Source organism: Bos javanicus, chromosome 23 (genome assembly GCF_032452875.1).
Source record: "Bos javanicus breed banteng chromosome 23, ARS-OSU_banteng_1.0, whole genome shotgun sequence".
Lineage (NCBI taxonomy): Eukaryota > Metazoa > Chordata > Mammalia > Artiodactyla > Bovidae > Bos > Bos javanicus.
Window position 1 is genome coordinate 41,788,821 of NC_083890.1, and position 14,357 is coordinate 41,803,177.

General features: G+C 44.9%; 1 protein-coding gene across 1 annotated transcript in view; it reads left to right on the forward strand.

Moving 5' to 3' along the window:
• The window catches only part of DTNBP1 (dystrobrevin binding protein 1), a 101,182-nt gene that overhangs the window by 37,452 nt on the left and 49,373 nt on the right, over positions 1 to 14,357 (forward strand). The window contains exon 6 of the mRNA XM_061398821.1: positions 1,934 to 2,066. Coding sequence (XP_061254805.1) covers positions 1,934 to 2,066 — 133 coding nt within the window. The remainder of the gene's footprint in view (positions 1 to 1,933; positions 2,067 to 14,357) is intronic.

Sequence of the window (14,357 nt, forward strand, 5' to 3'; positions counted from 1 at the left end):
TGCGGGTTTGATCTTTGTTTGGGGAACTGAGTGAAGGGAACTTCACTTTCCCCGAAGTTTAAGGGCTTCCTTTGTGGCTCAGCTGGTAAGGAATCCACCTGCAATGCAGGAGACCTGGGTTCGACCCTGGGTTGGGAAGATCCCCTGGAGAAGGGAAAGGCTCCCCACTCAGTATCCTGGCCTGGAGAATTCCATGGACTGTATAGTCCATGGGATTGTAAAGTCGGACACAACTGAGTGATTCTCACTGGGGAACTAAGGTCCCGTGTGCCATACCATGTGGCTAAAAAAATTTTTTTTATGTTTCTGGATTTAATATCTGTGGGTCAAACAAATTCATTTAAAACAGGCAAAATTTGCATCTTAGTAAACCTAATGGCACCCCACTCCAGTACTCTTGCCTGGAAAATCCCATGGATGGAGGAGCCTGGTGGGCTGCAGTCCATGCAGTCGCTAAGAGTTGGATATGACTGAGCAACTTCACTTTCACTTTTCACTTTCCTGCATTGGAGAAGGAAATGGCAACCCACTCCAGTGTTCTTGCCTGGAGAATCCCAGGGACGGGGGAGCCTGGTGGGCTGCCATCTATGGGGTCTCACAGAGTCGGACACAACTGAAGTGACTTAGCAGCAAACCTAAAACTACAAGTTGAAATTCCGGAAAAGAAAAAGTGAAAGTGTTGGTCGCTCGGTCACGTCTGACTCTCTGCGATCCCATGGACCATAGCCCACCAGGCTCCTCTATCCATGGAATTTGAAACTTGCTCCTTGTGTTGGTGCTACAGAAAGGAACTTAGAAAGTCACATGGCAATCTAGCAGCTAAGGGAAGGAATTAGACCCAGCGCCCTTGAATCTTAGCTGTTTGAGTGAAACTGAGGCTGCAAAGCAGCACAGCCAGCTTGCTCCCCCGCCCCGACCCCCATGACATACATTCCCGCCGAGCCTCACACTCACCGGTCTATGGCAGATGCCTCTCCTCTGGTTTTCACAGGCCCTCACCCCTGTCAGGCTGTGTTGTATCTGAAACGCGCCTCCCTCCACTCTGAGCCCTCTGAGCACGCGGTTTCTCTTTTTCATCCTTGTGTCCCAGCGTCTGGGACGTGTGGCGAGTGCCTGGTAGATGGCCATGATGCTGTCTGAGGTCAAAAACCTTTGACCCCTAAAACTTTTCTGTTGTCTAAGAAAACAACTGGTCCTCACCCCTACAGCCGTGAAATCTTGGTTTACTTAAGCACCTATCAACTGGAAATCATTGTGTGAAAGAGAGACTCAGTTTTGATCCCTGACTGCTCATCACTAGCTAGGTGACCTTGGGCAGGGCACTGAAGTAATCTCTGCAGGCTGTGACTTCGCTGTTTTAAATGAAGGATTTGACAGAGGATCTCCATCTGCCGAGTTCTGTGGCCTAGAGGCAGTGTGGAGTGGTTGAAAGACCAGCGGACAGTGAGCGATGCTTCCTGAGTGTTCAGTGCCTTGGAGGTTTATGTATATCATGTTCAAGGCAAAACAATGCTAAAGTAACTTGAAATCTCAAATATTAAATTATGTTTGGTATAATTTGTGTTAATTATATTTTGATATACTCTTATTATTTGGAAATTGATTATTCATGTGTGGTATATGTGATCATTAGGATATCAACATCAGATTAATCAAGACACTCTGTTTCCCTATACTGGTTAATGAAGTGTAAAGTATTTTGGGAAGTTGTGTTTTAAAAATGTTCGAGATATAAAAATATACTCAAGATAATTTGAAATATATTTTAATGTTGGTACATTTTGCTTCAAGAAAGTTTAATAAAATTTTTAAATAAATGCAAAATAATCTCAACAGTTCAAACTTTTAACTTCTAGACACTTTTTCTTTTCTCCATGATCAAGGATTCTGCTTTTTGACGTTCATTTCTTCTTTTGACCTTGTATACTTTCAGCTCATTTAGAGGCTAGTTTTGAGGAGGTAGAAAACCACCTGCTGAATCTGGAGGATTTATGTGGACAGTGTGAATTAGAGAGACACAAACATATGCAGTCCCAGCAACTGGAAAATTACAAGAAAAATAAGAGGTGAGTTTGGGAAATTGGCCCCGATATTCATGTGCAATCTCAAAGTTTCCCACAGAACCTTACATGCTACGCTTTATAAGTTTGGGGTGATAAAAGACAGGGGTTTCAGGTAAAGCTCTTTAATAAGCTTTCCAAACATGTTTTGCTTGGTTTTGTTTTGTTGGTATCACTATCAGTTGCCGTTTTATGGAGATGAGTTCTGAAAAGCTGAGTATGGGATAAACGGTGGAGGGAGCAGTGCAACAGACAGAACGTCCGAGAGAGGAGAACCCCTGACCTCGTGTCCTCCAAGTGGCAGATCCTGGGTGGCCTTTTCCCTTTGCTTCCTTTTCTTGTCTTTCCTTTAGAGCAGGAGGAAAAGGAACCTGAGTGCTGACTGGAAAGGCGCTCAGCTTTGTCACATACTGTGCATGAGACCTTCAGGAAGTTATTGAATGTCTTAGCCTCAATGTGTGTAGCTTACAGTGACCATGACAGTGTCCCTGCCTCCTGGAGTCGTGGTGAGGAGTCCGTGAGGCGGCCGTTACCAGACGCAGTGCGTGCCCTGCCACAGTGGGCATCGTGGTCACTGTTTTCACTGGGTGAGCCAGAGATGGGTAATGAGATTTGGAACACTGGTGAGCCAGAGCTGGAGATGGGTAATAAGATTTGGAACACTGAAATTTTATTTGTCGTTCTTTTCTTCACTCTCACCCAGTGACTTAGATATATTAGATATATTAGTACATTATAGTTTATACGTTACAAAATGAAAAGTAAGTGTTTGGAGAACAGCCTCATCTGTAATTTAAGTAAAAGCCAGAGTGGACTGGGCAAGTCTTAACATGTGTCACGTAACGGAAATATCATTTTAGATCTGGGGTGGTGTCGTAGAAAGAGAGCACTGTTGATAGAATCAGAAGACGCCAGTCCCGGCTCCATCGGCTACTGATTCTGTGCTCTGGGGCAAGCCATTCGCTTTCCTCTATCCTGTTGTAAAACTTTTCTTGACTAGCATTTGAAAGACTTCTTAAAAGATTACATCATTCGTTAGGCCTCTTTCTGGTGCCTCCCAGAACCCTGGCAGTCAGACTTGTCTCCCCTGGGCAGAGAATTGGAGAGGTCATCTGAGAGCCTGAGCAGCCTGCGAGAAAGGAGCTGCAGGGACGGACACTGGGAGCCTCTGATGAAACGCTGGGTCTGCACCCTAGTGCCCCTGACGATGGCCCCACACCTCTGTATGCTTCTCATCAGCCTGGTGGTGCCTCACTCTTAAGTATGAATGCTCAGCTAACGAGTATACCCAATTGAAGAAAGGTTCCAAAATGAACAGGGCCAAAATAAATTAAAAATAGTAATTATTTTTAAAGACCCACAGAGGAATGAGATACTGTGATGGGAGCAGAAGAAAACTTAAGAACAAAAACTAATTAATAACCTCAGGTGTATCTTACAGGAGACCATTTTGCATTTATGAGGCACAAACAGGATGCTCTAGAGAAGGGATAATTAGAGAACAAGAAAGCTCTTGGGCATCAAATACGTGATTGCAGAAGTAGAAGGCTTTAAGTGAAGCATTAAAAGACGATGTTACGACTTCCCTGGTGGCACAATGGATAAGAATCCACCTGTCAGTGCAGGGGACACGGGTTCAATCCCTAGTACAGGAAGATTCCACGTGCCATGGAGCAACTAAGCCCGTGCCACAACCACTGAGCCGGCACTCTAGAACTGGGGAGTCACACTACTGAAGCCCGTGCACCTAGAGCCTGTGCTCCACAGCGAGAGAAGCCACCCCGGTGAGAAGCCCACACCCTGAGACGAAGCGTGGTCCCCTTCTCGCTACAACTAGAGAAAACCTGCACCCAGCCGCGAAGACCCAGTGCAGTCAAAAATAAATAATTTAAAAAATAAAGTTGTTTTAAAAGAATAAAAGATAACGTTAAACTTTTACATGCAAGAACAAAAAGACTGAGAAAAGCTGAGAATGCTTAGAAAATTGGAGAGTTAATTTTTAAGTCCTATATACTAGGAGCTTGAGAAAGAAAGGGAAGAGAAAAAGAGGAGACAAATTCACTAAAGAAGTAATAATACAAGAAAATTGTTCAGAACGGAAGGATATGACTGAGTTGGAAAGGGTCCAGCAAGGACGTAGTGAGTGGGGAGAGAGCCGTCTTCAGGACGTGCTTTTGTACACTGCACTAGGGTCAGGGTGAAAAATCATGAAAGCCTTCCTAAAGGTCCTAAGGAACTGCAGCTTTTCCGCAGCAACCCCGTAAGTAGAAAATGATTTTTACTGTATATTTACTTACCCCGGTTCGATTCCTGGATCAGGAAGATCTGCTGGAGAAGGGATAGGCTACCCACTCCAGTATCCTTGGGCTTCCCTTGTGGCTCAGCTGGTAAAGAATCCGCTTGCAAGGGGAGAGACCTGGGTTTGATTCCTGGGTTGAGAAGATCCTCTGGATCTCCAGTATCACCCACTCCAGTATTCTGGATCTCCAGAATACCCACTCCAGTATTCTGGCCTGGAGAATTCCATGGACTGTATAGTCCATGGGGTCACAAGGAGTTGGATACGACTGAGCAACTTTCCCTTTCATTTTATTTACTTAGCTAAAGTTTCAGTCAGTGTGAAGAAATAGTAACTTCCAGACATACAAGGGGCTCCAGTTTAGCTCATGTGCAGACTTTATCAGGAAGTGGCCAGAGGATACGCTCTACAAATTAGGGAATAAACCAGTAAGAAGGAAGACGGAGTGTGGAAGAGAGACGAGCTGCTCTTAGCGGATGTGTCCAGTTCTAGAGAAACAGAATTCCTCGGATGATGGTGAAGAAAAGCTTCAGCGGGTCTGGAGAGCAGCCCAGACAGAAGCAGGAAGATCCCCCAGAGGATTCCAGGAGCAGTGTTTTCCAGGGGAGACTGTCTAGTGTGTGTGAGCACGTTGAGCTGGGTTTATAAGCTCTGATTGGAGAGTTTGATTATGTATTAGTGATAGGAATGTTTTCTAAAAAACTAAGCAAATAAGATGACTCTTAACACTAAGAAAATGCAATTTTACAAGAAAAGAAATGATACAATACATGGCTCAGTTATAGATTTTATACATATATATATATTCTGATAATAATTAAGTGTGGCATATGGAGTCAAGCCAGAATTGTAGGTTATTGGGAAGATGCAGTGGAGGCATGTTTGTGTGGAGGGATGGGAGGGGTTGAAGGAAGCTAATCCTCAGCTTTCACAGCAGGAAATCAGTAAGCAATATTTAAAATGGGAAAAAATGAATAAATATCAGTGTTGACATGTTCTTTAGAAAAAATGAGGTAAATACTGGAAGAACTGACTGTAGCTGCTTTCAAAAAAGCAGGACAGGGACTTCCCTTATAGTCCAGTGGTTGAGAGTCTGCTCTTCCAGTGCAGGGGGCGTCAGTTTGATCCCTGGTCTGGAACTAACGGAGAAGGCAATGGCATCCCACTCCAGGACTCTTGCCTGGAAAATCCCATGGAGGGAGGAGCAAGTTAGGCTGCAGTCCATGGGGTCGCTAAGAGTTAGACACGACTGAGCGACTTCACTTTCACTTTTCACTTTCGTGCATTGGAGAAAGAAATGGCAATCCACTCCAGTGTTCTTGCCTGGAGAATCCCAGGGACGGGGAGCCTGGTGGGCTGCCGTCTATGGGGTCACACAGAGTCGGACACGACTGAAGTGACTTGGCGGCAGCAGGCAGCAGCTAGGAACTAAGACCTTGCATGCTGCCTGATGTGGTTTTAAAAAAAAAAAAAAAGGACAGAAAGATGGGGAGCACTGAGTGAGGCACTGATCTGCTTCATCATGAACCCTTGTGGGTACTATTTGACCTAAGGAATATACGTGTACTGTTTTGATAAACATAATTTTTTTGTTTTTTGTTAGCTGCAGCACTTCCTGATGTATTTTGCAGGAACAGAGGACTGAAAAGATAGCCTCTGATAAAACAGTCCACGATCAAATAAGTTCCAGAAACACTTGAGCCTGAATTTGCCTCATTTAACTTTGTAGTACACGTACACATGGTGATGTATTACACGTAGTACATGCCAGTGTGTTAAGGGTTCTGAGAATTCTCATGATAGAGAAATACGTTTGACTCACCACTTCACAGCTTACTTGCTTACAGAACCAGTTTGTGTGTAATATATATTAAAATTCCGTGAGTTGGTATCCTATAGTATACCATTGAAAAATTTTTCCAAAACTCCAAATTAAACATCTGTGGTCCACAAGGGAAGAGTCTCTTAGAAATAAACCTCCTTCCTCTTTAACAAGCAGCCCTACAAACTAAACGAGTGATTTTTCTTTTCTGGCTCTGGAGGAGATAACATGTAATATAAGGGTTGGCTATATGATGTGGCTTCCCTGGTGGCTCAGATGGTAAAGCGTCTGCCTACAATGCGGGAGACCTGGGTTTGATCCCTGGGTCGGGAAGATCCTCTGGAGAAGGAAATGGCAACCCACTCCAGTACTCTTGTCTGGAAAAATCCTGTGGACGGAGGAGTGTGGTAGGCTATAGTTCATGGGGTTGCAAACAGTCGGACACAGCTGAGAGACTTCACACATCACATATGATGTGAGGGCATTACAGTGTTCACCCACTACATAGCTTTCCAGAAAATCTGGGTCGGACAACTCGATGAGGGTGGAGAGAGCAGGGGACTGAAAGGTAATGTCTCCTTCACCTCCGGCGCTGGGCGTGTCCATAGAGCACTGTCTCATCCCGCTCCCATCAGGGACTGGGACTGGGCGGGCAGCAGCTGTGGGAGTTGGGACAGAGGCTGAATTATTAGTACATGAACTCATGTAACTGCCTTGGGGCCAGGTTAAGGCCAGGTCCGTTTCTGACTGCTGCATTGGAACAAACGGAATCCATCCCAGGAGTTGGTGCATCTGTAGTTGAGAGTGGATATATGACATTTCATCATGTATTTGATAAGCATTCTCGGCATAGAGGATAAATTCCTGCCTCCTGTGAAAGGACGAATGTGACCCATCCCAACAGTTATGTGGCTTACGTGGCAGATTCCAGTGTGGGCAGAGGGAAAGAGCTTTAGAACACTCCTGGGGTGCATCCACCCTTGAAAAACATTTGAATCGGTGGTTTACCCTAAGTGGACTTCCCTGGTGGCTCAGTGGTAAAGAATCTGCCCACAGTGCAGGAGACACAGCGCAAATGTGGGTTCAGTCCTGGGTTGGGAAGATCCCCTGGAGAAGGAAATGGCTGCCACTCCAGTGTTCTTGCCTGGAGAATCCCATGGACAGAGGAGCCTGGGGGGCTACAGTCCATGGGGTCGCAAAGAGTCGGACAGGACTGAGCACGCGCCTGCATTGCCCTAAGTGTTTCTGCATGGAAGGAGGACATCCTATTTTAGCTGGTTGTCTAATGAACGTGACATATAAGCGACTGTGTAGTTGTGGGGGGAAATACCCATAAATAGCTTTTGTAATAACTCTTTTGCATATGAAGTGATATTAGTGTGACTGATTGCCTTTATGGGCAGGAATAGACATCAGAGAGTGGATAAACCATGGCTGTAGGCAGAGACAAGTACTGGTACCAGTAGTTGGGTCGTCAGATGGTTCAGAAGATGAGTTAGCCATTATAAGTGTAACTGCTGGATGCCTTGTGTAGGTTTTCATAACCAATAGGAAATATATTTTTCATCAACTAAGAAGCATTGATATTGATTATATGAGCCAAAATAAAGAACATAAGACCATTTCCATGGGTTTGTCTAAGCTAGCAGTGAGAGAAATGGACTTAAGATGTGGAAGTCAGCTTGCATTTGACTTCCCAGGTGGCTCAGATGGTAAAGAATCTGCCTGTAATGCAGGAGACCTGGGTTCGATCTCCTGGAGAAGAGAATGGCTACCCACTCCAGTATTCTTGCCTGGAGAATTCTGCGGACAGAGGAGCCTAGTGAGCTACAGTCCATGGAGTCGGAAAGAGTTGGACACGACTGAGCGAGTAACATTTGCATTTGTAGTCACGGATGTGGGGAGAAATAGATGGTAAATGTGTACATGATTTTTAAAAAGGATACTTTCAGACAATTGTATTGAAGAAAATAAAGCAGGGTAATGTGACAGTGGTGGGGAGGGAGGGCCCTTCCTGGAGGACACGTGAGGACTGAGGCCTGAGTAAGGAGGCAAGCGCACGGGGATGGAGAGTTCACCCTCCCCTGCAGAGGGGCTGCAGGTGAGTGAAGAAGGAGAGTGAGAAGAGGAGAGTGAAGAAGAGGCGCTAAATGGAAAGGTACAATTCAGAGCTCCCTAAGTTTGTGATCTTTTCAGTACCACCATAATATTCCTTAGAATGATTGTTGAGATTCTTTCATAATAATGACATTAAAATCATATATAAGCTAGCGATCTAATTAAAATATTTTTTACTTCCAGAGTTCTAGATCCTTTGTTTTCCCCTTCAGTTTGGAGCATACCATCAGAATTTCTCTGAAAATAGCTGCATCTTAAAGAACAGTGTGATTTTAGTAAGTTAGCTTAATTATAAATGACTCATAATTTTAACACAGCCTTCCATTGGACTTGAAATCTGCTTCGGGGCATACTGAACTCTAGAAGCATTTTTCACTAATTCATTTAGGCTTTGAAACTTAATTGTTATCCCTTATAAACTGTCTCTTGTGAGTGGGGGGCACAGCTTCGGTTGATATGATTTAGCGCCCAGGCATATTCTGAAAGAGTCATTGTTCCTTTTGCTTTATGTGTTACAGCTAAAGCTAAGGAACTGTGCTCTTCTTTGTGTTTGTGTTGTTGTTGCTGTTGATGTGGACTGTAGACTAAGTTTTGTTGCTGTTGTTTTTTAGTCCCTCAGTCCTGTCTGACTCTCTGCAACCCCATGGACTGCAGCACGCCAGGCTTTCCTGTCCTTCACCATCACCCGGAGCTTGCTCAAACTCATGTCCATTGAGTCAGTGATGCCATCCAACCTTCTCATCCTCTGTCGTTCCCTTCTCCTCTTGCTTTCAATCTTTCCCAGCATCAGGGTTTTTTCCGATGAGTTGGCTCTTGGCATCAGGTGGCCAAAGTGTGGAAGCTTCAGCATCAGTCCTTTCAATGAATATTCAGGGTTTATTTCCTTTAGGATTGACTGGTTTGATCTCCTCAGTCCAAGGAACTCTCAAGAGTCTTCTCTGACACCACAGTTTAAATGCATCAGTTCTTCAACGCTCAGCCTTCTTTATGATCCAGCTCTCACATTCATACATGACTACTGAGAAAACCATAGCTTTGACTAGCTGGACTTTTGTCAGCAAAGTGATGTCTCTGCTTTTTAATACGCTGTATAGGTTTGTCAGCTTGTCTTCCAAGGAACAAGTGTCTTTTAATTTCATGGCTGCAGTCATCATCTGCAGAGATTTTGGAGCCCAAGAAAATAAAGTCTGTCACTGTTTCCATTGTTTCCCCATCTATTTGCCATGAAGTGATGGGACTGGATGCCATGATCTTAGTTTTTTGAATGTTGAGTTTTAAGCCAGCTTTTTCACTTTGCTCTTTCACTTTCCTCAAGAGGCTCTTTAGTTCCTCTTCACTTTCTGCCATAAGGGTGGTGTCATCTGTATATCTGAGGTTATGCAGACTAAGTTTAGAAAAGAGGCTCTTTAGTTCCTCTTTGCTTTCTGCCATACGGGTGGTGTCATCTGCACATCTGAAATTATGCAGACTAAGTTTAGAAAAGTCTTTAGGGCAAAGAATGATAGATTTGAGATGTTATGGCATGTCTTTAGTAGTATTTGACCAGCTTACATTCTAGAGAATAACCCACCAAACTCCTGAGCTTCAAGAAATGACATTTCAGAGAGTTGAGGGGATTGTGCTGGGCAGACTTGCCACAGGCCTGGCTTTGCTGAGAATAGGACAAGGAGGAGTTAGGGGCATTCTCCAAGGTGAAGGTGACTGGAACCAGAAGAGGAGGTCTGGTGGAGACGGGCAGGAAGGCAGCAACTAAGTAGCCCCTGAGGTTCTGTGTGGAGGGTGGTTTGGGTGCTGAGTGGGAAACAGATGAGCAGTGTCCCCTCAGGCAGCGCTTCTATGTAAAGGGTCCCCCCCAGGTGGAAGAACGTGGAAGCAGACTGACTCTCCCCCTGACCCAGCCAAAAACCAGACACAGTAAATGAAATAACACTCGTTGGGACACTTTACACTGGGCAGAGAGGAGAAGAGATCCTTGGTCAGTAGGAGACAAGCCCCATGGTGGCTCCAGCATTCTGCCAGCAGAGTTTCCAGGCTGCGTGCAGAAAGGAAAACCAGGTAGAGTCTGGCAGGCCCTCTGAGCTGAAGAGTGGAGCTGAGCGTCTGGAAACTCAAGACAGCTGGACTTTACAGGGCTCAGAACCAGAGAGCAGGAATACCGAGAATCTGCAGAGGGCTCCCCGGAAAGTTCAGCAGGGGACCGGTCATTCACATGAGCAAACGACCCAGGGAGGAGGAGGAGGAGGGGACTGCACCCGTTAGGATTAGTTAGCAGTGCCTGTCAGCCAGAGACTGAGAATTCCTGGGGAAATTCCTCGGGAAAGCTTCCCTTAACAGTTGGCCCTTGACTGAGCCCCGTTCCAGATCTGCTTAACTAATCAGAAAAGCAAGCATCAAAGAGATCAAGCTGTTTCCAAATAGATTAACTGTATCCCAGCAAGAATGTTTCTAGAACTACAAAAATAGCCAGTAGTCAACAAGGTAGATCATTCTAACAGGTTGCTTGTGAATGGACAAGATGCATGACACACCAGACTTCAACTGAGGTTGCCAGAGAAAGGTGGTCTAAGGCTGTGTTATGTTAAGACTTCCATGGAGGCCAAATCCATGATGCACTTTAAATATTTAACCTGTATTTCTCTTCTTAACTCTTTAGGTAACTGTGCCCATTGACAAACCAGTCCTTATTTGCCTGGCCTCTGGAAGCCGTCTCTAACACTCGCACCCCCAGTTTTCTCTGCTGCCATTGTAGATGCTGTGGTTCTGTTATTCTCTTGGGTTCTGTTATTGGTTATTGCTTCCTCTCATTCTGTGTAATAAAGATGTCTTATTCTGTAACATACCCCCTCCGTAGGATCTGTGTAAGGAGCAAATGACAACAGGGCTTCTAAAGTTTTGAGAAAATTACCTCAAGCACGTGGGCCAGCTCTTCTCGCCCTTGAGAATGAAAGTCACTCAGTCGTGTCCAACTCTTTGCGACCCCATGGACTGTACAGTCCATGGAATTCTCCAGGCCAGAATACTGGAGTGGGTAGCCTTTCCCTTCTCTAGGGGAGCTTCCCAACTCAGGGATCGAACCCAGATCTCCTGCATTGTAGGCGGATTCTTTACCATCTGAGTGACAAGGGAGGCCCAAGAACTTTATCCAACTTCTACCCTCTCAGCCACAAACTCACCAAGCCAGTAAGGGTACACATCTTCAGGACTGCAGAATGCTTAAAAGATTAAATAAGAGTGGGTAGTAGCTGGTCTTTCAGGAGAGAGGTCTGGTAAGATCTTTCCTAGCCCTCAGTCATAGCAAAGGGAACTCTTCTACTGTGTTTAATACAAAAAGTATTGCTGGTCAATACAAAAAAAATGCCCCTAAATATTTTCAAATGTGGAAAAAAGGTTAGAATTGATCTTGCACCTTACATTTTGAATGGTATTTTGCCATCTAGAATCATTGTGTTAGGTTTTTGACACAGGTTTGTCCTGGGGAAGCAGTTTAGTGTTTAAAGAAAGTATCCTTCCATCTCTGAGATGATTGTGTTTGTGGAGACATTTATCCAGAGCTCCAATCTGTTTGCATCTGTGGGTCTGATTTAGTTGACTTCTATACATGCACAGATTTAATATACTTCTTGCAACATTCCATGGATTTATTTGTTAGTGTGATGCTTTTTTTTGTTTTTATTCTGCCCTCATAACTCAACCCCTGTGGATAAAATGATGAAATAGCAGCTTCACCCTTTGGAAATATTATTAGATTTTGAGTCTAGTGTTATTTGTTGAACGTTTTAGTTTCAGGGGTTTGTCATGCTAAATTTTGTGATAGCATTTGCTGAACTGAGTAAAATTTAAAATATAGTAAAAACCTAAAGGGAGGCATTTCAATTCTTCCTACTTAATTGATCTTCTGAAAATATTATTAAACTTTGGAAATGAAGAGACTCAGAGTTTTGAAATTGCAAGAGGCAAACAAGTTGTTATCATATCAGATGAATTACTACGTGGCCAAGCTTTTATTTTTTAATAAAGAATAAATTCCCCCCTAGTTAGAATAAGGGCTTCTTTTAAGAAGCAGGTATGTTTAGTCCTTCTGCAGCCAGAGTTCTTGGTAACCTGACTTGCTGAGTGTATGTCATGTGTGACCCTGTGCACACATGTGGTCAGGGCAGATGACACATAATCTTTGCACTTCAGGATTTCGGCAGTGTGATTGTAGAGATGGCGTGTGTGCTAAGTCACTTCAGTTGTGTCTGACTCTGTGCGACCCTACGGTCTATAATCTTCCAGGCTCCTCTGTCCATGGGATTCTCAGGCAAGAATACTGGAGTGGGTTGCCATGCCCTCCTCCAGGGATCTTCCTGCCCCAGGGATGGAACCCGCATCTCTGACGTCTCCTGCATTGGCAGGCGGGCTCTTTATCACTAGTGCCACCTGGGTAGCCCCATAGGGATGAGGCCCGTATGGAAATCATGGCGTTACAAGGCAGTGTACCAGTGTTATAGCACTGATGGACGTGAGTCCTGTAGGAGGTGAGTGAGAGGAGACGGCCATGTGGGTGTGATGGATGTCTTCATGGAAAAGACTAACTTGGATACTGTTTTACATTGATGATTACCATTAACCATTTCTGATAGAGTTTGGAGCGTGACCAGAACTTAAAACTCCTGCTCACTTGTGCCTTTTCACTTGGTGAGCTGAGAAGGTGACATTAATGGTCAAGAGGAAAGTATCTGCAGTGTTCTCATCAGTGTTACCTGTTCTCCTCACTTACACTTTCCCTCAAGACTCAGTTCAGTCCTGGCTTCTCCAGGAAGCCTTTCCCGTTGGTCCTCGGTGTGTGAGTCACCCCCTCCTCTGTATTCCTGGAGAATCCTCAGCGTGGCTGGCATTAGCAGAGTGCTAATCTATGACATCAACTTCTGACTGCTGCTTTACTTCTGTATCCCTCACTAAATTTCCTTGAGGTTGTGGAGCGTACATAACTCAACCCTAGCATTATTCCTGCTGCTATTCCTCACATTGCTAGTGTCTAAGGCACAATACATCAATACATTTTTTTGTTGTTGAATGAATGATCAAACTCAGAGGTTACGTTCAGTATAAGAAAATGAGTATTTATCTCCTGGAAAAGGAAGTCCCTTTTCATGATATTTATCATGACAGTAGGAGTGATGGACAGAATTGGATGGATTCGGGGCACATTTTGAGATAGAGTTAACAGGTTTTGTTGGTGGATTGGATGTGGCGAAGGAGGGAGATGGATCAACCAAGGCTTGAGGAGTGTGGTGATGGCCTGAGTGGAGGTGGGGGAGACTGTAGGAAGAACAGGCTCTTTTGCAAGTGTTGTTGGGACGCCTGCTTCACTTCCAAGCAGTATTCTCAGATAGGCAGTTGCGTATGAGTCTAGAGCTCCAAGAAGAGATCAAGACAGGAAGTATAAATTGAGAGCCTGTGGGTGGCATTTAAGGCCACGGAGCTGGATGAATTGCCTTGTGAGAGCAAGTAAGTTAAGAAGGGGGCCGGGACCAAGCTGGCAAAGCTCAGGCATCTTGTGGTCTGGAAGGGGCGGAGAAGTAGCAAAAGGATCTGGGAGAGGAGGAGGAAAACTCGAGAAAATGCTCTCAAGGAATCGCCAGCAGAGTCAATTGCTGCTGAGGGATTCAGATGAAAAGTGAGAGCGAACATCGCCTTTGGCAGCAGGGCGGTTGTCAGTGGTCTTGTTGTGCAGAGCTGGGGTCTGGAAGCCATGCTGGAGTGGGTTCAGGACTGAGTGGGAAGTGGGGGAGCTAAGTCTTTGAGTGGGTTACAAGGGTTGGGAGTCATGGCTCAGCATGTCCAGCCTTAGGTTTCCAAGCTCCCAGATTATTTCATTATGTTCCAAATGGAACTTACGCACTGCCCTCCAAAATCTGTTCCTCTTCCTGTTTTCTGCTGATGAATTCCCTTTCCTTCCAGTGATGCAGACAGGAAGCCTCATGGTTATATACTTCTTCCCATGGGTCAATTGCCATGGTCTGTTGACTCTTCTCCCCAGCGTTTTCAAATTGGACCCCCTCCCTTCATTGCCCCT